This window comes from Antechinus flavipes, chromosome 2 (genome assembly GCF_016432865.1).
Source record: "Antechinus flavipes isolate AdamAnt ecotype Samford, QLD, Australia chromosome 2, AdamAnt_v2, whole genome shotgun sequence".
Lineage (NCBI taxonomy): Eukaryota > Metazoa > Chordata > Mammalia > Dasyuromorphia > Dasyuridae > Antechinus > Antechinus flavipes.
In genome coordinates, this window is record NC_067399.1 from 253,994,550 (window position 1) to 254,017,698 (window position 23,149).

Consider the following 23,149-nt stretch of genomic DNA (forward strand, 5'->3'; position numbering starts at 1 on the left):
TGACTATTCTAACTCTAAACATTAACTATAAAGGGTATATGAAGAGAGACAGTATCTATATTCAGAGAAAGAACTAATAGAAGTATGTATAGAATAATTTTGTACATAAATATACCTATTTATGTCTAATAGTATATAGCTCTAGGGTAGGATGGGGGAAGGGGAGAAAAAAATTTATTTAAATTTATTTATTTATTTAAAAGAAATGACAAGTTGTGCATAGTGTGCCCTTTGTGTGCATTCATCTTTTACATTATGAAAATGCTTGTTTTATTCCATAAATTAAAAATAAAATAAATTTTTAAAAGAAAGACATGTCAAACCACTCCAATATTTTTGTCAAGAAAATCTCAAATGGGATAACAAAAGGATGATTGAATGATAACAAACATCAAACGTTCTTTAATCTAAACCTCTTCTTTTCTTAAGTCCCCCTTATCCCTTCCGTTTAGCAAAGAATCTTATTTTATACTTCGTTGAAAAAATTAAGGTCATCTAGAGATACCTTCCTTTCTCCCCTCTCACATCTCCATTTCAAATAACTTTTACATCATCTCTCTAACTCTCTTGTTTCAGTTAAAGAAAGAGGTGGGTCTTTATGTTAACACAGTGCCTACTTGGGGCCTTAATCCCATCTTTTCCTATCCTCCCAAATTGCCCCATTCAATCATTTTCCCCCTCTCCCATTTAAAAAAATTTAATATGTTGGCCCATTCCCATTTGCTTACAAATAATTTTTAGATTCTTAAACTTTCACTCAAACCCACAGTCCCTTTAGATCTGTAGTTTATTTTTTCTCCTTTCACAGCCAATGTCTTAGGAAAAGTTATTTTCATTTTCTCTTCTTAAACCCCTCCCCTGTACATACACTTAAAAAAAAATTATAGTTTTTTTTTCTAGTTATGTATGTAAAGACAAATTTCAACATTCACTTAAATTTTTGGGTTCCAATTTTCTCCCTCACTTTTCCTCTCCTTAAGATGGTAAGCAGTTTGATAAAGGGTACATATATGTGCTCGTGTAAAACATTTCCATATTAGTCATGTTGTGAAAGAAGGAACAAATTAAAAGAACACACAAACACACACACGCTCTAAGTGAAAATAGCATGCTTTGAACTGTATTCAGACTCTTTATCAGTTCCTTCTTTGGACATTCAGTTTTTTCTCATGAGTACTTTGGGATTGCCGTATAGTTGGGAATACCTAACTCATTCATAATTGATTATCATACAATGTTTCTCTTACTTTGTATAATATTCTCCTGGGTCTGCTCCTTTCACTTTGCATCAGTTCATGTGAGTTTTTCTGGGTTTTTCTGAAATCAATTAGCTCATCATTTTTTATAGAACAATAGTATTCTATTACATTCATATGCCACATGTTGGTCAGCATTCCCCAGTCGATGAATATCCTCTCAATTCCCAATTCTTTGTCCCCACCAAAAACAAAACAAAACAAAATTGCTATATTTTTATGCAAGTAGGTTCCTGCCCCTCTTCTGCCCTTAAAACAAAACAAAACAAAACAAACAAAAAACAACAACTTTGTAATACAGACCTATTAATGTTAGTGTTGAATCAAAAGGTTTACACAATTTGATTGCCCGTTAGCCATAGGTCCAAATTGTTCTCCAGAATGGTTGAATCAGTGTTTAACCTTTTTCAAATTAGCTTCTGACATTACCCAAATGAACTTGCACTCTCCAAAATTACTAAATGATCCTATTAATTGTCAAATCCAATGATTTTTTTTTTTAGTCCTCTTTCTTAACTTCTCTGCAGTGTCTGTCACTGTTGACCACCCCCTTGTTTCAGAGACTGTATTATCTAGGTTTGTGACAATGTTCTCTCACATTTCTTCTTCTGTCTGGCTACCTTTTCCCATGTAAACTATCCATAACTCACCCCTTATTCATACATTTCAAGGTTCTGCCTTGGATTCTTTTTTTTTATAGTCCATCTTAATGGTCTTATCAGCTCCCTTTGGTTTCAAATGGCATCTTTATATAGATGAGAGAGAGAGGAGAGAGACAGACATAGAGACACATACATAGAGACAGTGACATTTCCAAGCCCTCCTTAACTCTTTCTTCTCTCTTCCTTTCTCCCAATCTACTTAGTTGCTAAGTTTTGTCAATTCTACTACCTCCAGAATGTCTTGCATCCCCTATCTCTACTCATGACCACCATCCTAATTTTGATCTTCCTGTCTTGTATGGCCTATTGAAATAACTTCCTAATTAGCCTCCTGAATCATTTCTCTTTCTCTTCTCTAATCCACCCCAACCTAATGTCCAAGAGAGACAGTATCTGTATTCAGAGAAAGAACTAATAGAAGTACGTATAGAATAATTTTGTACATAAATATACCTATTTATGTCTAATAGTATATAGCTCTATGGTAGGATGGGGGAAGGGGAGAAAAAAATTTATTTAAATTTATTTATTTATCCACCCCAACCTAATGTCCAAGTTGATATTCCTAAAGCAAAAGTCTAGCCATATTTCTCCTCTGCTCAAGAAATTGAAGCAGCTCTTTCTAGTCTCTAGAATAAAATACAAATATCTCTGTTTAGCTTGTAAAAATTCTTCACAGACTTTAGGCTTCCTGTTCCAGTTTATGTCTCACATCATTTTCTATGAATTAGCATTCTGTCCAAATTGTTTTTCTTTTTCTTGTACCTGACATTTCATCTACTACCTGAGTGTGTTTGCACTTCCTCCTCTTTCACCTAGTAGAAGGTCTAACTTTCTTCAAAGATTAATTCAAGTGATGTGGAAAAATTGGGGACACTAGTTCATTGTTAGTGGTATTATGAACTGATACAACCATTTTGGAGAACAATCTGGAATTATTAAACAACCTATATAATCTTTGACTCAGCGATACCACTATTTGATCTATTTCCAAAGATGATTTAGGGAATGAGAAGAACCTCTTTCAAAATATTTATAACAGTTTTCTTTGTGATGGCAAAAATAAATGGAAATTATAGGGGTGCCCATCACTAGGGGAAATAGCTGAACAAGTTGTGGTTTATGCTTATGATAGAATACTACTGTGTCATAAGAAATGATGAGCTCAATGATTGCAGAAAAACAAAGATTCACATGAAATAATGAAGTGTAAAATGAGCAGACCAAGAAAATATATACAGTATATACACATATATACAGTAACTACAATATTGTTTGAAGAACAACTTTGAGGGAATAAGTTATTTTGACTATTAACAGGTATTTACCTGAGCTAAATGTAAAGGATATATGAAAAAAGATACAATTTGCATTCAGAGAAAGAACTGATAAATAGAAATATGTATAGAATAATTTTACAGATATATAATTATTTGTATCTAATGGTAGCCATCTCTAGGATGGGAAAGGGAGAGGAAAAAAGAAACATAATTTTATTGCATATTTAAAAGGAAGTTGTGCGTGGTATATTTGTAGTATGTTATAGAAATGCTTATTTTATTCCATAAATTTAAAATAAAGCATTTTTTTAAAGCTTAATTCAAGAGTCATTTCCTTATAAGAAGCTTATCCTGATTGCCTCCCCAAACCCCTCCACCAGTTATTATACACACAAAATACAAGGTAATTCGGGGTGAGAGGCACTAGCAGTTGGGAGGTCAGATAAGATTTTTCCAATTATAAGGGATAGTCACTAAACTGAGTCCAGAAGAAGAGCTAATCCCTCACCTCTGTACCTTTTTTATGACTGTTCTCATACCTGGCATGTGAACCTCCTTTACCTCCTTTTCTCAGAATTTCTAATTTCCTTCAAGGGGGTTTCTAAGGATTCTAATTAGAAAAACAGAGAAAGCAATATATTCTAAGTATAGGGGACAGTCTGAGAAAAGACTTGGGGGGTATAACTTTTAGATATCTTACCTGGGTTCTGCCTGAACTGGTTTCACTATAGGCAGAATAAATGACCACATACATGCCAATATGCTTTAAGAAGATGTGAGCTCATTACTGCTGAGATATTTTTCTTTTTTGGTCATACAATTGCTAGCTCTTTCTTCTCTTCCAAATCCTTCCCCTCTTCCTCAAGTAACAATAACAACACAGTCCCCCTTTAAAAATAAATAAGCCTTATTAAATAAAACAGATACATTCATTTGCCATATCCAAAGAAAGGAATTATCTCATTCTGTATCCTTTCTGTCAGGCATTGGGTAACATATCTCATATTTGTCTCGAGGAGTCAGTTAACTTGACTCATTTCTGACTGCAAATAAGAGGAAGATCCCAATACAATACAAATTTCTGAGCATTCTATCAAATATCCAAGAAGTTATTCTGGGAATAAATGTTAAATCTAGGTCCTCTTGGTAAGTCTAGTTGAAAATATCCAATACAGATATCTTTATAATAAAACCTACATAATAATAAGTCATAGCATAGAAAAGTATTAGCATAATTCAATCTGGTTTTTTAAAGGAAAACAGAAGATTAATTCAAACACATTGTTTCTTTAAAAATAGGTGCTTCAAGGTCTAAGAATAAGGCAGTAACCATACATTTGATTTATTTTCCAAAGCTCTTTGGTTCACAGACCAAAGAATGTAAAAGAGCAAGTTCAAATTATTTGTGTAAATAATTCCCCCCAAATTTATAAATATAAATGTATATATATAATATGTGTGTATATAGAAAAAGGGAAAGAAGAGAATGAATCTCTTTATAAAAAAATATTTTGTTTTTAACTTATGGGATAAAACAAGTATTTCTATAACATAGAATAATAAAAAATATGATTATACATTAAACTGCAGATTTATTATATACAACTTACCATTTCTTTTAAATATATTTTTTCTTTCCTTCCCCAACTCTGGGTACCATTAGACAAAAGATATATATATATATATATATATATATATATATATATATATATATGTATGTGTGTGTAAAATTATTCTATTCATTAGTTCTTTCTCTGAGATAGTATCTTTTTGAACATAAATAGCCAGACTTTATGTACATGTCAAGAATGATAAACATGAATTGATTTAAAAAATGTTTCAAAGATTTTTTTTGAAAAAGAAAAGAAAAGCTCATTAAAGCATTTTTAAAATTGCGAATAGTAAGTGCTTAATCTAAAATAATTTACAAATTGATATCAACTGTAATGAAGATATTAAGGGTGATAGGACATTCCCAAAGGTTATTCAGTCATTGAAAGAGTCAGCCTGAAACATATGTGAGGCTACACAGTTTAATATATTTCATGACCAATCTTTTGTCTTTTGCGATGCTCATGAAGTGTGGTATACAGAGAAGGCTTTGCTATAGTAGCTTTGGTCTCCTTTTGTAGCTATTTTATTCTTTTAAGGCTATTGGTTCTTAAGATACTATTGATCAATTTGTAATTATCACTGTATTTTATACATGTACTGTAACTTGATTTTTTCAGATACTGACTTAGAATATATTCATAGCCTAATAAACAATTGCAGAGGGATTATTCCCTTTGTTGTTAAAAATAAGTTTAAAAAGGGGGGAAGCAGAAGGAAATTTAGAGGGAAGCATAGACAAATTAGACATACAGCTTTGACAATAACATTAAATTTATTATATAGGTATACACACATATTTTGTGAAAATCAAGTTCTATGTGCTAGAAATTCATGATTTTACTCATCCTTTTTTTTCTGTTCTACTTTGTATATGGAAATAGTTTCCCTTTTTGTGGGTATACAGTAAATTCAGAATAAAAATAGATAGGGAACCTTTATATTCAAAGGTCTAAATTTCATCCCTCCTGTTCTAGATCAAGGCTCTCTCAGAAGGGAGGGAAAGGGGCAGGGGGAAAAAGGTTTACCTCAGTATCAGCAGTGATGTCCCCTGGAAATAATGCTATGATGAAGGGACTGTCTATTTAAGGAACTGAGTTTCTGATTAAGAGTATGTTTGCTGAGGATTTAAACTAAAGAGTACATATTAGTTGAGATTGATAAAAAAGGAAAAAAATTACCTTAAAAAAAAAGTCTCATCCTCCAGGACCCTATAGTTAATCAGTATGGTTATTTTTGTACTCCTGTTCTTCAATCTCTTATGTGGATAAGGTCCACCCTTGGTTCTGGAATGCCCTGTTGGGGCTCTGAATGTAGTAGTTGTGTGAAAGGGTGTGAATGAGTATACTTTCAAAGCCCAGTGTCACTCACAAAATTGGCCAGCCCCTTGTTTTCCCCAGCCCGCCTCCTCAGTAATCTGACTTCCACTCCCCAGTAAGGTTACTTTTGGCTATGAGCCTCTAGTTGGAGATCCAGTGAGCCTGGACACAGCAGGCAGGCACTGAAAGGTGAGGGGAGAGAAGCCTCTTGGAAAGGAGGGATCCAGCAGCAGCTCAACTCTGCAGGAGCCATGGCTGCAACCTCTGTCTTGGTGCTGCTTATTCTCAGTCAACTTGTAGCTACCTCCTTAACTCAGGTAAGCATTCTTTTGTCTACTTTGCAAAGCAAAGAAAGAGCAAACTTGAGCATAGTTTGCTTTTTCCTTCCTATTGTAAAGGTAGGGGTTAATAAGTAGGTGGGTCCCAGTTTTCATTTGTTCAGGATGAAAGAGCAAGAATTTGAGAGAAAATTGGAAATCTTATCTAGGGTAGAAAGAGAAGGATGAATGAATGGATGGCTTCATTCCACAATTCAGAGGCCACCATCGTGTGGGAAGAGAGAATAAGTGAGACTATTAAAGTCAACATACCCACTTGCAAAAATAAAACTAGGAAAATTAAAATCTATCTCTCTCTCTCTTTCTCTCTCTCTCTCTCTCTCTCTCTCTCTCTCTCTCTCTCTCTTTCTCTCTCTCTCTCCATTTTTTTTTTTTTTGGTCAAAATAGCAAAAGCTTAAGCATGTATTTTATTCATCCTAAATACCAACATTTAGAGAAAATGCCAAAATCATTCTTTTTCTCTTCAGTGGAGATCCCAGTTACCAACTAAGAAACGACCCCTACTTTCCCTAAAACACCCTTCCCATTCCACTCACAAGTGTCCACAATTCATGTGTCACCTGGGAGTCCTTGGTGTTTGACAGAGTCTCTCTACCAGGCGTCTCTATGTCTCCCTTTCTGCTTAGAGAAACCCCCAGTTGCAGAGCCCTAGCTCTCCAGGCAAGGTTTACAATGAGATCTTTGTTCCCAGAACCGCTGGGCTGGACCAGGTTCCCCATGGAGCCCATGCCACAGTACAGTCTCTCTCTTACCAAAAGCATGAAAATAAAAAATCCCACACCTCAGCCTCTCACAGAGAGGCCTTTTTCAGGGCACACTACACAGCATTGTGCAGCCCTCTAGACATCCCCCAACTTGGATATCAACAATTGCCCCCCTGCTTTTGTTGTGAGTTTAGATAGTCTCAGGAGGCCAGTTATAGGCTTGTGCTGAACATCCTTTTAGATGACTTTTTTTTTTTTTTTTAAACATGGTGAGGCTGTTAAAAGAGCTTGTTCTGGGAAGGGGAGACTTACTTTAGCTCCAAATCTCACTAATTTTCTGAGATGGAGAATTTTCTTAACCTCTAAAATTTTCCTGCTTCCTTGCCTAATAGCTTCCCTGACTTCCTTTTAAGTTTCAACTAAAATTTTGCCTTCTGTAAGTCTTTCCCCAATTCTATTTAATCTTAATTCCTTTCTTCTGAGACTCCCTCTACTCCAAGTTATCCTATAATAAATTTTGTTTGTACCTAGTTTCTTGCATATTGTATCTTGTATTAAATCATGACTTCATGGACATCAGGGACTATTCTCTGTCTTTTCTTGTATTCTTAACACTTAGTACAGTACCTGTCATACAGTAAGAGCTTAATAAATACTAGTTGGCTGCTTGATTGATCACCATGCTGAAGTGTGAGTAAAATGGGACAGGGAATGACCTGTCTTTAGAGGACTTTTACCTGATGCCATCTTTCTGTTTTTGCTATCAGAAAATAGGACCTCGGGGCCCTGCTGGACCTCAAGGCCCTCCGGGACCTCCTGGAAAAGACGGCATAGATGTGAGTATTCTTGAAGTGAAGTTTGTGAAGTGAGAGTTGGAGTGAGAGTGAAGAGTGGGAGTGGGAAGTCAAAAGGGAAAGAATGCAGGAAAGTTAATTCAAGCTCCCAGGTAACTTATTAGGAAATTATTATTTTCAATAAGTGGAATTTACAAGCAAAAAAAAAAAAAGGTAAATAAGAAAGTATTTTCTAAACATTAGCAAACCTGCCAGTTTCTAAAATGGGAAAATTTGTTCTGTAAGGGTATTTGTTCAAGAAATTGATCTCTAATCTGAGAAAGAATTAAGGATTTGGGGATTCAGGTAGAAAAGAGTGCTGAAGAGGGTAGTGGGATGAAGCTTTGCTTTGGGAGTGTCTTGGAAGAACTCTAAACAAGGGAAGACCTAGATTTTTTGCTACTTTTCAAACTGATACTGTTTGCCTTGCTGGGGCAGTGTGTGTGTGGGGGGGTAAGGGTACTGCAATGTGTTCTCTTTATAAGGTCCACATTGTTTGCTATTAGCAGGTTTCAGGGGGAAACTAAGAAACACACCTTTTATTGATGAACTTAGGAGAGAATTGCTATATTGTTTTAGGGTCCAAATTCTTATGGGTAGATATGATTGTTAGATCTTGCTAACTAGATAGGCAACTGGAAATATTATCATCCATTTCTCGGAAAGTGTTATATCTCCTTTTCTCTCTGTAACTTCCCCTTTTCCCTTCCCCTTTCCCCTTCCCTCTTTTCACAGAAGCATTTGGTGACAGACATTGGATCTGGCACTGAGGAATTTGGTTTTTCCCATTTTAGAAAAACCACCAAATGTAGTAAGCAGGCTCCTAACCTGGGTATGGAGGAGGTTTCAAGGTGGCAATTTTTCCTACCACAGCAACTCCTGTGGTTTTACAAAGGAATAGAGACCTAACTGTATCTAGGCCCTATTCTAGATTCACTGCAGACAGGTCTAATAAAGAAAAGACTGTTTTCCTTAAACTTTCAGGCTGTGATAGACACAACTAATTATAGGAATTGGTGAAATCAGGAAAGGAGTGGGGAAAGCCCATTCTGAAATACTCTTATTTAACAGGAATAAATAAAAGGTCCCTGTGACAAGTGGGGTCTTGGTCTTATGGATACCAGGTTTAAATCTACCATATTGAATCCCAAATGGTTCTTAACAAAACTGTGAACTAGACAAAGGGTTTCCTTGACTTCCCTCTGTGTTCCATCTTATATCCCTCATTTTTCCTGTTTAGTGTCTCTTAGTCTTAGCTTTAGTCTTTTTAATCCCTTAGTGGCCTCCATTGGCTTTATTGCTCAAGGCCTCCATTTCTATTAGCCCTCTAGAGCAGCAAACCCAGTTTTTCTTCTTTTATTCTCTTTCTACCCTCAGTTTTCCATTAAATGTAATTGGCTGATAATGGCTATAATGATAATCCTATAATGCCCCCCCCTCCCCCAAGTTTGTATTGTAATACCCTACTTTTTTCATTCTGGGCAGTGGTTTTAATGGTGGCATTTAGATACAAAGATAGGTGAAGGAAATAATCTTGATACAGGAGCTTTCCTCAATCCCCAAAGTCACATTATATAGATAGTTATCTCTTTTGATTACATACATGGTCAGTATTTTTTCAGAAAGGAATAAACTCCCAGACAGAACCAGTGAGAGACATTCAGGAATATCCAGATATTGCCCCTCAGCAGGACAGAAGCTTTGACAGTGTAAGTTCCAACCATTGAGGAATAGGGAAGAGTTTGGGCCCTTGGAGTGACAATGCTAGGAAAAGAGGTATATTTTATATTTTATCTGGACCATTTTTAAAAATAGGAATTATATTTTTTTATTGTGAACTTTAAAGCATCAACAAATAAGCCCAATTTAATGTTTAAAGAATGAAAAAGAGGATTGTATATGAAACTAGGGAGTCTTGTTATATGCAGTTTTTAAGATGTGTAAAAAGAACTTCCTTCTACTCTTGTATGTATATGTTTTAAAAATTTAACTGATGTTTTTTGCCTTACTCCTTTCTTTTTTTTTTAATACTATTAATACTACCCACCAATTCTACTTGCACAAAAGACCTTCCTTATAACAAAAAATGCAATCAAGCAAAACAAAGAATACATTGACTGTATCTGAGTTCTGTACCCCCTGTCCATCACCTCTCTATCAAGAGGTGAGAAGTTACTTCATCTTCAGTCTTCTGAAGGCATGATTGGTTACGACATTGATCAGAATTCTAAAGTCCTTCAAATTTGTTTTCCTTCACATTGTTGTGATCACTGGGTAAATCATTCTACATTAGTTCATTCAAGTCTTCTCAGGTTTCTCTGAATCCATCACATTTGTCATGTCTTATGGTACATCATATTTCATGATACTCATATACCATAATTTGTTCAGCCATTCCCCAAATGATGGACACTATATTTATTTCTAATTGCTATAGTAGCACTATAAATATTTTTGTATATATAGTATCTTTACTTTTTTTATTTCTTAGGGTATACACCCAGTATTGATATCTTTTAGTCAAAAAGTGTGCACAATTTTACAACTTTGGGGATTTAGTTCAAAGTTGCTTTCCAAAAGGATTGGATAAATGAACAATATTCTGCATTTCTTTTTCAGAAGATAAAAATGCATAGGAATGAAACACAGAATGTGTTTCTCAATAAAAAGCTAAAGTGGGCATCCAAAGTACCTTCATTTCACATAGATAGAAGTAGGAGGGAAGCCGTGCTAGGTCTGTCTTTAACATTTTGAATATATGTTACTTTTTTCCCTGTTACAGGGTGAAGTTGGTCCTCCCGGTCTTCCTGGCCCTCCAGTAAGTGAGTTCCTAATTAAAGCACTACCAAGATCCTTCAGGCAATGTTACAAACATTTGGGGATGAGAAGGTCTTAGGAGAGTGAGCTCAGCTATATCAGCTGGGGGGACAATGATCTACTACCTGGGATGTCTCATTTGCTGTAGGACCAAGTGTGGCAGGACAGTTTAGTTTTTAACCTTGTTATTTCTGTGCTCCTACCAGGTTAGGGAAGTCAGGAATAATAGGTGTTGCATATTTTGAGAAGAAAGAACCCTCAAAACAGAACATAGATAAGAGGCCAGGGAAATAGGCATGTGGGATGGTAAGAGAGTAGAAAGGGAGAGTTTAGGGAATGAAAGATTCCATGTATAGACTCTACTATTTTCTTTGGCCTAGAAGCTTCATAGAGAAGGGAAAGGGAATAAATCATTATATAGAATCTATTATATGTAAGGCCTTGTGCTTTTTACAAATATTCTCTAATTTGATTCTGTCATCCCATTCTATATGGAATCTATATGATCCATTGCTGACAGCAGCATGATCTTCATCCAAAATGAATTAAGAAAAGTGACTTCAGCTTCTCCTAATGAAAAGCACTGGGAAATTGTTTATGGTCGTTTATTTAATTTTTGTTTTATTTATTTTTCCTCCAGTTATATTCAAAACAACAAAATGAATTTTGCATTTGTTTCTAAAGTTTTTGAGTTTTAGATTCTCTCCCTTATCCCCACCTACAATTAAGAAACCACTTGTGAAGTTATACAAAACATTTCCATAAAAGTCAAGGTGTAAGGTGAAAAAATAGATCTCCCTCCTAATGAAAACCCTCAAGAAAAATTAAGTTAAAGAGAGAGAGAGAGAGAGAGAGAGAGAGAGAGAGAGAGAGAGAGAGAGAGTCAGAAAGACAGACAGACAAACAATGCTTCAGTCTGTATTCAGATAAAATCAGCTTCTTTTCTAGCTATGTATAGGATTTTTCATCCTAAATCCTTCATAGTACTCATGGATGGTTGTACTGCTGAGAATAGCAGTCATACACATCTGGTCATCCAGGGAACGTTGCTATTACTTTATATATAGTGCATTTTACTTTGCTTGAATGCATGGAGGACTTTCCAGGGTTTTTTGTTTTGTTTGTTTTTTTGTTTTTCTTCAAGAACTCTGCTCATCATTTGCACTGGGAAATTGAATTGTTTCAATTTCATTGACTGAAGAAGCCCTTTTTATGAGCTGGGAATGAGCTGATTTCAACATATGAACTGCCTGCCTTCCTGCAGGTTGGGGCTTCCAATTTAACTGGATTTTGAGATTTAAAAGTCTTTCAACAATTGGGTTCAGAGCCCAGTCTTGGGGCCTGCAGCTCAGAGGAAAGGGATAGGAATGGGTAAATCAAAAAGAAATAAAGAGGACTTGGTTTCCATGCTTAGGAATGTTATAGCATGGAGATAAGGGATAAGGGTGAAAGTTCTAAAAAAGACAATCAATTTAATAAACCTTTATTAAGTGCCTATCATGGCTAGGCACTGTGTGCCACACCATGTGGAACTAGACCATCTCCCTCATTCTTTTCTTTCTTTCTTGTGCAGGGCCCCAAAGGAGTCCCAGGGAAACCTGGGAAGCCTGGAGAAGCTGGGCTGCCTGGCCTGCCAGGTGTAGATGTGAGTACCAGAGCCTCTCTCTTTTGCCATTTCCATGGGGACTCACTTCCCCTCCCTGTATTACTATCCTGTCCCAGGAAAGAGTGCTCGCTAAGCATTCCCTACATGGTATCCAGTTCCTTTGCTAGGACCCCAAGATTTCTCAGAACAACTTCCAGGAGTGAGTTATAATTTTTCTTTTCCCAGTGCCCATTTATGTGAAAAAACTGGGGCCAAGTTACAGGAAGTCTTCAGATTTGGGAACTGTTTGGGCTGAAATCCAAATAACCACTGATTTGTGATTGCTAGGCAGATTGTTGGCAGGATAAAGAAGCACCATGATGTTCCTCTCCTTAGAAAGTTTAAAACTGAGCCAACTTTTAATTATCCCGAGACCAAGGTCTCAAAGGTCCATTCTAGAAATAAATCCTGGGCTTGGATAGGTGAATAAGCCAGGTCTCTTTGTTCCTCTTCGTCTTCCCCCTCTAACCCTCTCCCCACTCCTCCTTGCACCATTGCACCACTGATATTAAAGTGAAGAATCTTAAAAAATGTCTTCTCACTAATACGCCCATAACCTTGATTTCTAGACCAAAAAAAAAAAAAAAAAAAAAGAACTGTAAGTCCCTAAAGACAAGCAGTATTTGTCTTTGTACCTCATCCTGCTCCTAGAATGTCTAAGAAAACTAAGAAATTATTTGTGTGTATGGTAGTTTGCATGTTTATATAGGGACAGAAATTCCCCTCCACTCTCCCCCATTACCATTTAAGACAGGTCAGGAAGAGCCTGGCCAGAAAAACTTTAAAGTTGAGATCTATTTGCTTTCAAAGTCAGGACTATTGTTTTCTGTTATTTGGAGGTTTCTTTGGTGTTTCATTTTTAAATGATAAAGTAGCAGACTGTCTTTGGTGCCTACTATGTACCAGAGCATTCTCCATGTGAATCATCTTTTTTCTGCCTCTTCCTCAGGGTCTGACAGGTCAGGATGGACCTCCTGGTCCTAAAGGCTCACCTGGAGAAAGGGTAAGTTCCTAAAATGTCTAAATGGCCTTCTTTATTTATTTTTTTTATTTGTTTGTTTGTTTGTTTGGTGGGAAGGGGTAAAGAGAACAGAATAGTCCCAGGATATAGTCACTGGGCAGAGAAGAGGTAACCTCATCCCTAATCACCCACAAAAGCCTTGAGCTATTCCTTGACCCTGTGATACTGGAATGTCCTTAAAGGACCATTTATTTTGCTGCAGATTTTGGTAATAAAATCTATAATACATATTTATATAGCTCTTCAAGGTTTACAAAGCACTTTCCTAACAACAACCTTGTGAGATAAGCAAGAAAGGACAGATGTGGTTGCCTTCTCTATGACCTCCAGGTTCTCCAGTTCTGATGAGGCCTAAGGCAAAGAAGGAAGGGAACAAAAATGAGAAAGGCAAGGCAAGTAGAAAGGAGATCCTCTAGGAGTAGAAAATTAGGCATAGCTTGCCCTCACAGCCTTACAGAGCTGTCAGCCAGAGACACTTGATGTGATACCTCGGGATAGGATTTAACCAAGTTCCATCTAGAATACTCTCTCTATGTAGTTACTTAACATTCTTACATTTCTCCATAGCCATTATGTATAAAAGTCATGTCCTTGGTGTGGTATTGGCTTAAACCCTTTCTTTACTTGACTCTTGCTTGGACCAAGCACCAACTCTGGAGTCACAGCATCTGGGTTCAAATCCCACTTACTTCTTGTGTAACCCTATATCTTTCCACAAATATAGAATGAAAGGGTTGGACCAGAGATCCTCCCACTATGATCCAAGTGAAGGAAGGGAGAGTGGCCTGGGATTATGGGTGGAATGGAGGATTAGTTACAAGTAAGGAGTAAGATTTGGAGAAAGAATTTGGATAGAAGGTCTAGGAAGGTCATTACAGAGTCCCTAGAGACAATCACTTCCTTCTTCAGTTGAGGTGAGGAGAGAGGCTGTCAGAAGGGCATAATTAGGAATAAGAGTTGTGAAGGCAGTGTAGGAGTATAAAGTCCCATTTAGAAATAGGAACACAGAAGAAGCAGGAAATCACTTTTTCTTGCATGGCTTGTGGAGAGATTCGAGGTTTGGGAGAGCCATCTTAGAGCAGAATCAGGGATTTGTGGAAGAACTCATGTCACCTTGTTCTGTTGATCTGTTGACATGATAGAACATGTCACTTGTTCTGATCAGGATATGGCACAAGCATGGCTAGGGAACCGATGAGCTTCCCAGGAAGCCCAGATTCTTACTATTTCCCTCTACACACACACACACACACACACACACGCACGCACGCACACACACACACACACACACACACGCCATGTCTGTAGGACTCATCCACTCATTTCCTTTTGTCAGCAAAGACTCCCATCTTCTGGCTCGTTTTTACATGGTAGGTTCCCCACTCATACTCCAAGCTTACCACTTTGTACCTTTTTTTTTTGCTGAGGCATTTGGGGTTAAATGACTTGCTCTGGATCACACAGCCAGGAAGTGTTAAGTGTCTAAGGTCAGATTTGCACTCAAGTCCTCCTGACTTCAGGGCTGGTGCTCTATCCACTGCCTCACTTAGCTGCCCCCCACTTTGTACTTTTTCACAGGGACTCAGTACACACACCCCTTCTCTCTTGCTCTTTGGCTCCCACATGAAGTGGAGAAAGCAAACTCTATCCTAATTATTTGCTGAGCAGCCCTATTTCCTGCCTTCCCGCTTGGGCTGTCAGGAAGCTTTAGCTAGACTAATTTCCTTTAAAAAGAAGTCTTAATTCCTTCCATTGCCCCCACAAGGACTTTCTCAGGGATTTATTTCCCTTGCTTACAGCAGGAGTTCTCAATCTCAGTAACTTGCAGTGAATGTGTGTCAGGATGAAAATCTCTTCTCGTCCCGTCCACTTCAGAGGCTACCTTCCTAACCTCCCCCAGCCCTGCTGTCCTTCACCACTACGATCTGGGTGGCAGTGAGTCCTGGTGAGGACTGTATGGCCAGGGGACCCAGACTGGAACCACAAAAGGGTGACAATAGGCAGTGAGAGGGACTTAGCTGATTCCATGGTAGATTCCAAATGTAAATTCAGGAATAGGAGGGAAGGAGCTGCATTCTGGGCAGGAATTGGAAGAGAGGATCAGTGCTGGGGACTGTCTGGGAAGACAGGAGAGATAGCCCAGGTTGCTAATAGGTGAATGGTTTTAAATTTATATTTAAATTTAAGTGTCATAAGCTGACACTTATGAAGTGCCTACCACATTTAGAACACTGCTGTGGACTGGAGAGGGAATTAAAATGTTTGGCTCCTGCCTCCATCTAGCTTACAGTAATATAAATAAAAGAGAACAATTTCTAAGTTCCACTTCCATCTATTCATTCATTCAAGATATGATGCCTGGTCACCTGTCTGCGTTGTGTCCTCTCTGACTAATGGGTCCTTGGGATGGAAGGGACATCCAAAAATCATCTCTTCCAAAGGTCATCTCATCCATAGGCCTCCATTTTCAGCAGTTTGGAAGTTAACTTTTGCCAAAATATTTCCCCAAGTTAACAACTATGAGAAGCAAAAGAGTTGGAATTTCTACCTATTTAACTTTGTGGTTAAAGTTAACCACTAAATATATGATGACTTTGACAGGGATCTTTCATTCAGGGCAGGTATTACAAGAGCAAATTGCTCTCCAAATTATAGTCTGGGCTTTCAGATTTAGCAAGATGAGGAAGAACTGGAATTAGGACAACTAGAATTGAGGGCTAGACCCCAATTTTTATTGAAGAGTGGAGAAATTGCTATATAAAAAAAAGTCTAGAACTCAAATGCTCTGGATTCTAGGCTTACTTGTTTTTGTCACTAAGGCATCTTTGTCATCTTGGGCAAGTCAGTTAATCTTTCTAGGTCATGTTTTTCTTTTTTGTCAAATGGAGAAGCCCAGCAGCTGTGAGAACCAAATGAATTATGGATGTGAAAGTTCTTTAGAAAACAAAAAATAATGCTCTGGATGTGATATGTATATCTCAGTCACAGGAATAGGGAAAGGAATTAGCATTTATATAGAACTTATTATGCCCCAGGTTCTGTGTCACCTGCTTTACAAATATCTCATTTGATACTCCCAACCACCCTGGGAGATAGGTGTTATTATTATGGAATAATAAAGAAACTGAGGCAAACAGCAATTAAGTGATTTGCCTAAAGTCACAGCTAGTAAATATATGAGGTTGACTTTGAACCCAAATCTTCCTGATTTCCAGGTTCAGCACTCCATTCATCATACCACCTAACTAGATAGACTGAAGAGTGAAAGAGATGAGTTTTCCCTGTTTCTGCCCCTCTAACCTTTCCATTTAAGGAAATTTTATCACCATCTAATATTTTCATTTTACAGGGTAGTCTTGGACCTCCAGGACCTCCTGGGCTGGGAGTAAGTACTTCTTTCTAATCTGTAGAATTTGAGGGAAGAGGTGATAGAAGGTTGGTAGCAGTATTGGGTATTGTCTTCTTGGTAATGAGTTCATATTAAGCAGAAAACCCAGAGATAGTTGTACCCCTATCCAAGCCAATTGGACTTAACAGAGTTTCCTAAGAGGCTGGACCTCAGAGATTGGGTTCAGCATCAAATGATGAGATTGATGTAGGCACCAAATGTTGAGATTGAGGAGAGCAACTGGCACCAAACGTTGGGGTTCAATCAGGTGACAAATTCACAATGACCTTCCTCTTTGGCAAAAGGTAGGTTTATTTAGAAGTTACAGAGAAAATGAAGAGGCAAATAGGTATTAGAAGTGGTAAATATGAAATAGATTTGTGAGAGCACCATTACCAGAGAAAGAGTGTTAACTATCATCAATGGAAAAGACAAGTTCCCCAGTGGAACTCACTAGGAGAAGAGAAATAACCCATGAGATAGGAGTACACCACTGACTAATAGGCAAAATCCTAAAAGGGATTTAGTACCCTAAAAGAGTTAGTTAGCTATAACAAGGAACAAGATACCATAAGGCATAGGGGAGGGATTAGAAAGACACCCCACCAGTAGTAAGCTAGCCCAAAAGGAATTCAGCAAAAATGGCATGACCCATAGTCAGATTTATAGGGAAAATTTAATCTCAGGTATTTGACATCTTGATTTGACTTTCTAATAGATGCTAGGAGATAGGATTTTCTCTGTAAAATTGAGCTGATCCCCATTAGTTACCCTTCCCTACTTGCTTCCAGGAGCAATCTTATCAGTACTTCAGGCTTTCTTTGCCACTCCTACCTAGTGACCCAGGATCTCATCACAGGGACTTGACCTACTATTGTTCTGTACTCCTAGGAAAGTTCACCAGAGCTATCCTCTATCTTTTGGTAGAATATACTATCTAACCTTTCTTCTTGAGTCATTAGAATCACTTCCCAAATTCTAATTTTTATTAGAGAGCTAGATGAATAGCTTTCTTACCTTTCAACATTTACTTTCTTTTCTTTTTTTTTTTTTAAATTTAATTTTATTTAATAATAACTTTGTATTGACAGAATCCATGCCAGGATAATTTTTACACAACATTATCCCTTGCAATCACTTATGTTTCGTTTTTTCCCCTCCCTCCCTCCTCCCCCCCCCCCAAGATGGCAAGCAGTCCTATATATGTTAAATATGTTGCAGTATATCCTAGATACAATACGTATTTGCAGAACCGAACAGTTCTCCCGCTGCACAGGGAGAATTGGATTCAGAAGGTAAAAATAACTCGGGAAGAAAATCAAAAATGCAAATAGTTCACATTCATTTTCCAGTATTCCTTCTTTGGGTGTAGCTGTTTCTGTCCATCATTTATCCAATGAAACTCAGTTAAGTCTCTTTGTCAGAGAAATCCACTTCCATCAGAATACATCCTCATACAATATCGTTGTCGAAGTGTATAATGATCTCCTGGTTCTGCTCATCTCACTTAGCATCAGTCCATGTAGGTCTCTCCAAGCCTCTCTGTATTCATCCTGCTGGTCATTTCTTACAGAGCAATAATATTCCATAACATTCATATACCACAATTTACCCAGCCATTCTCCAATTGATGGGCATCCATTCATTTTCCAGTTTCTAGCCACTACAAACAGGGCTTCAGCATTTACTTTCTTAATAATCTCCATCTTTTATTTCCTGTTTGCAGGGCAAAGGACTTCCTGGACCTCCAGTAAGTAGAAATGACCCAGAAAATTTGTTTATATTCTTGATGACCCCTCCTCTCATCCCATATTCTAGTGCTATAAATCAAACGACCAGTAAAGATTAACCAAAATCCCCAAATTCCTACATTAAGGTAACCAGTTAAATCTTTCAGTGACAAAGGCCTGGAACTAGCTATTAGAATTTATTCAGTTCAGCTCCCACTCCAAATAGAGCCAGAATGGGAACTAAATTGATATCTTTTTTGCAGAAGTCCAAAGACCTTTAGCCTATAGACAGCTTCCATCTGATCTGATGTCTCTGAGCAGAACAATCAAAATGAATGAATAAACAAATAAACAAGTTATAAATAAATAATTTGTTAATTTATTTCCAAAAAAGCTGGAACTATTTACTTTTTGTCTTGCACAGTTTTCATTGTTGATTTCTTGAAATGTAGCTCTGAAAAGACAGGTTTTTTAAAAGTCCATGATGTTTTAGTTGGAGCTACTTTGCAGGCTTTTAAGCCCAAATCACTTGGCTTTCAACGAATGGCAATAATAACCCCAACTCAGGCTTCTGTGGCTCATTATTTAGGTTTTGATGTTTTAGAATGAGTAAGAATAGCAATTGTTTTCTGTTCTGGCCAGAAACTCAAAAGATCTTCCTCTTCCAAAATGATAACTTTGAAATAGCAAATTGTTTTTTGTCTCAACTCTTAATTTTTGCTTTTAGTCACTATATGAATGTGTCCTCAGACAAACTGAGACATCAGAAATACCTCAATTTATAAAATTCAAGGCTACCATTTATATACTGGGGCAATCACCAGTTGCTTGATTTTTTATTTGTCACTCAACTTAAGTAATTCTAACAGAGTGAGGCAGACTGCTTTTTGCATCTCTGCCCCATTTAAATCCAATCCACAGATAAACCAAAAACAACAACAACCGTCACCCTTGGGGAAACTTTATTATTTTCCCTTTTTCCTATCTCACGTCTGACTGTTTTAGAACCCACTTAAATCCTTTGAGAGAAAAATCATCACCATTGGTAGTGGAGAAGACTCCTCTCTCTCTTCTCTCTCCCCTACTCCTTTGCCTAGGATGCTTACTGCTTACAGAACTTGATGGTCATCAATAATCTCATTCCTTCTTAAAAGATGGAATTTTCCAGAATTATAACCTGCAGTCATCTGACTGCTGATGTGGCCTATAGATCTCTAGGTCTTTCCAGCTGCTCCAAGGCAACACCCTTGGGATTTCCAGGCTTTTTTATCTGCTTGTCTGCTGAACTTTATTTTATGTGCTCCCTTAATTACAGTGTGAGCTCCTTATTTAGTTTTTCTGTCTTTTCAGTGCTTAACACAGTGTTTGGCACATTAGTAAGTACTTAATTTTATTTTTGTTTATTTTTTATTATTCATTCATAGTTTCCTTGATACAGCTTCAGAATAGGATCTGTAATCATGTTCCACTGATTCCCAATAACAAACAGAAGATTAGAGCTGAAAGAAGCAAGTCTTTGATATATTTGCTTTTTTCTTTCTCTAGGGTGAGGCTGGACTGAGTGGCCTCCCAGGAGGAAATGGAGTCCGTGGACCCCCTGTGAGTTACTACCTCAATGCTAAAACTATGTTGAAATTTTTGGGTTAAACTAGCATCTCTGTACCATAACAATAAATATTCACAGGCTATCCATTTCATACATATACATGCATAAACATATATATTCATATTCATATGTACTCACAACATGGTCCCTATTTTAGGGGACCAGAAAAGATGCTACCAATCCACACATGTATCATCAGAAACCCTGTAGTTCCTCATTATTCACGATGTCGGTGTCTGGCTGGGTTGGACTGAAAATGATGAGGTTCAGCGCAGGGCAGGAAGTTTTGGGAACCTCCTTCTGGTTGGTGCAGGTCCTTCAGAAATGAATTTTCGAACCCGAAAAGTTAAACTGGCAAAAGAAGTTTATTATTAGAACTGAGAAGTTAGCTTTTGCAGACTGACTTTCTTAGTGGCAAGTACTGACAGACAAGTAAAGCTTTAGCAGAGAAATCCCAACAGAGAGTTAGATAGAGTCCTGTTAGGGAAATAAGTAAGAGAGATAAAGAGATTAATGCTGAAAAGAGGATGTCTTTTCAGTGGGCAGAGGGTCAAAGTTATGCCAAGGGAAGAGAGAGGTTCCCTGGCATGATTAGGCCCTCTGCAAGGGATTGGGCTAGAGGAAGCTTGGTTTATGGGCAGCTCTAGGTGGGGCTGGGAGCAGTTTGAGTTGAAATCAGAACAGAAAATCCTGGAATTGAATGAGTGTCCCTGGGCTAATTTCGGACTCAATAGAGTTGGATAGAAATCTCACTCTCCAGCTTTGGCTAAGTAGGAGTTGTCCTGGACTCAACCAGTCCCACCTAGACAACAGAATGAAACTACTTATCTTGATTCCCTGGGGCAGATCTCTCAGGGGAGAGCTTCTCTGAGGGAGTTTCCCAAGCTTTCCCCCCAAAGTCAGAGAGAGGGAGAGTTTCAGGGCTCCTCTCATCATTTCCAGTACAGAGAGTGGCACAAATTTATTCCCTTATCTGTGTATTGCTAATAGTTTGACAGCTGTGTGGATATGGACACAACTCCAGGAAATAAATAGCAGAGCAGAAATGCTGAGGTTGGGAAAGGACCCCAAAGATTTGGGTCACAGATTGGTGTTAGAGGTGGCTCAAAAGAATTTGCAGACTTGAACCCATCTCCAAGTTAAGGGGCAAAGTTTATTGTGATTGTAATGCCAATTGAAGCAGTCTAAATTCCAAGAGAATTTGGCAAAGAAAGAAGCAAGGAGACAAATTTATCTCATTCATGCCATTGGTATGCTAATTTTATGGCCTAGAGGTAGAACCAAAGAGTGGTCTCAAGAATTTGGTTACCACTGACCAACTGACAGTAATGTTTGTGGGACTATTCTAAGGCAAGAAGACTTGAAATCATTGACAAATAGCTTGTTAGGACAATAGTCTAAGGATCACTAATATATCTTCCCTAAAGTCTAAGGAAAGAAATATGATTATATTCCTAGGCCAGCATTCTTTTATTATCATTGACAGAACAATAACACTCTTAGATCAGAGGGCCTCAGGATCAGATTCCAAAGCCAAAAGATTTAGAATCACTGACTTATTGTTAGAACAGAAGCACCCTAAGGTCAGGGAACCTTAAAATCATTGCAGTCTCCCCTAGAAGCTATATTACATCAGAAATACCATCCCAAACTCTGAATTGAGAGTGAGACAGATACTCAAGTTGGGAGGGAGATTTCTCAGGAGCTATATCAATTTGCTCTTGGTATAAGGACAAAGACTAGGGAAAGCTGCATTAGGGTCATTATTAGAGGGAACTTTCATCATTGCTTGTTTTTCTGAACCTCAGAGTGACGATTGTAGCCTTTTCTGAACCATGGTTCTTTCTTTTTGTAGGGACCATCTGGACTCCCAGGCCTGCCTGGTCCTCCAGGTCCCCCAGGACCTCCCGTAAGTACTACCACAGATTTGAGTGAAAAGAAAGACTAGGGATTTCAGAGTCAAGAATGGAAGGTTTAAGAAAGAGATGGACAGAAGAAAAGGTTAATATGGGAATGGATCCAGATCTTTCTTCTAAGCCCAAACTCCTAGTTAAAACAGAGTATTAAAGCTCCGGGAAAGAAAGAAAAAAAGATTATTCCTAGAAGAAGATAGGACCTGAAACAAAGGGATTATCTGTGGTGGCTGAAATGAGATGTCTCCCAATTCAGCCAGGCCTGTCTCCTTCCTTCCTTTATTCATTCATACAATATTTATCGAATACTTGCTATAAGTCAACACACAGAGCTGTGTCCAGGAGTTTAGACCACTCATCTTGCTTCCTCTAAGGAAGGATTTACAGGTTGGAATCCTGAGGTCATATATCCAATTGACTACAGGAAAACATGCTATCTTTTGCCTTTACCAGGTTGGCTCTGATTTGTCCAGCATGAGCTGGATTTTGTTTACCTCATCTGCAAATGAGAAAGAGTTATTAACTCCTTCTTAGAATGTTTTTAAATGCCTAAAAGAAAACAAATTAAATTGAAACACATTTACACACACACACACACACACACACACATACACACACACACACACACACACATTTATATATAAAAGCAATTTCATGGATCCCAAGGTAAGACCTTCTGCTCTAGAGGAAACTTCTGGCAATCAATTGAGTTACTATGTCACTATTCCCCTCAGTAAGACAGCTTTGTAAACTTGGGCTGACAAGCGTGTGCTTATTTTCTGGTGCCACAATTAACCGTGGGTACCTAGAGACTAGACTTGCAAGAGTAGAAGGTACTCCATTCAGAGATGCCCTGTTTGTTTCTATTTTCTCTCTGATTAGATACTGTGGACTCATTGCAGTGGGCCCACTGTAGTGGGCCCTCTATTAGTGACAGCAAATCAGTGAGTAGAAGAGATTGGTATTTCTGATTGGGGAGTTGGTAATACTCCCCAAGGCAGAAGCAAATTAACAAAGCAATATTG

The 23,149-nt window shown here is 37.7% G+C and overlaps 1 protein-coding gene across 1 annotated transcript in view; it reads left to right on the forward strand.

Moving 5' to 3' along the window:
* The first annotated feature begins 5,614 nt into the window (after positions 1-5,614).
* COL9A3 (collagen type IX alpha 3 chain) overlaps positions 5,615-23,149 on the forward strand; it is a 55,757-nt gene continuing 38,222 nt past the window's right edge. Inside the window, exons 1-9 of the mRNA XM_051976717.1 lie at positions 5,615-6,445; positions 7,939-8,007; positions 10,787-10,822; positions 12,395-12,466; positions 13,416-13,469; positions 16,837-16,872; positions 18,602-18,625; positions 20,151-20,204; positions 22,067-22,120. Of these exons, the coding sequence (XP_051832677.1) occupies positions 6,380-6,445; positions 7,939-8,007; positions 10,787-10,822; positions 12,395-12,466; positions 13,416-13,469; positions 16,837-16,872; positions 18,602-18,625; positions 20,151-20,204; positions 22,067-22,120 (465 nt within the window). The 5' untranslated portion in view covers positions 5,615-6,379. The remainder of the gene's footprint in view (positions 6,446-7,938; positions 8,008-10,786; positions 10,823-12,394; positions 12,467-13,415; positions 13,470-16,836; positions 16,873-18,601; positions 18,626-20,150; positions 20,205-22,066; positions 22,121-23,149) is intronic.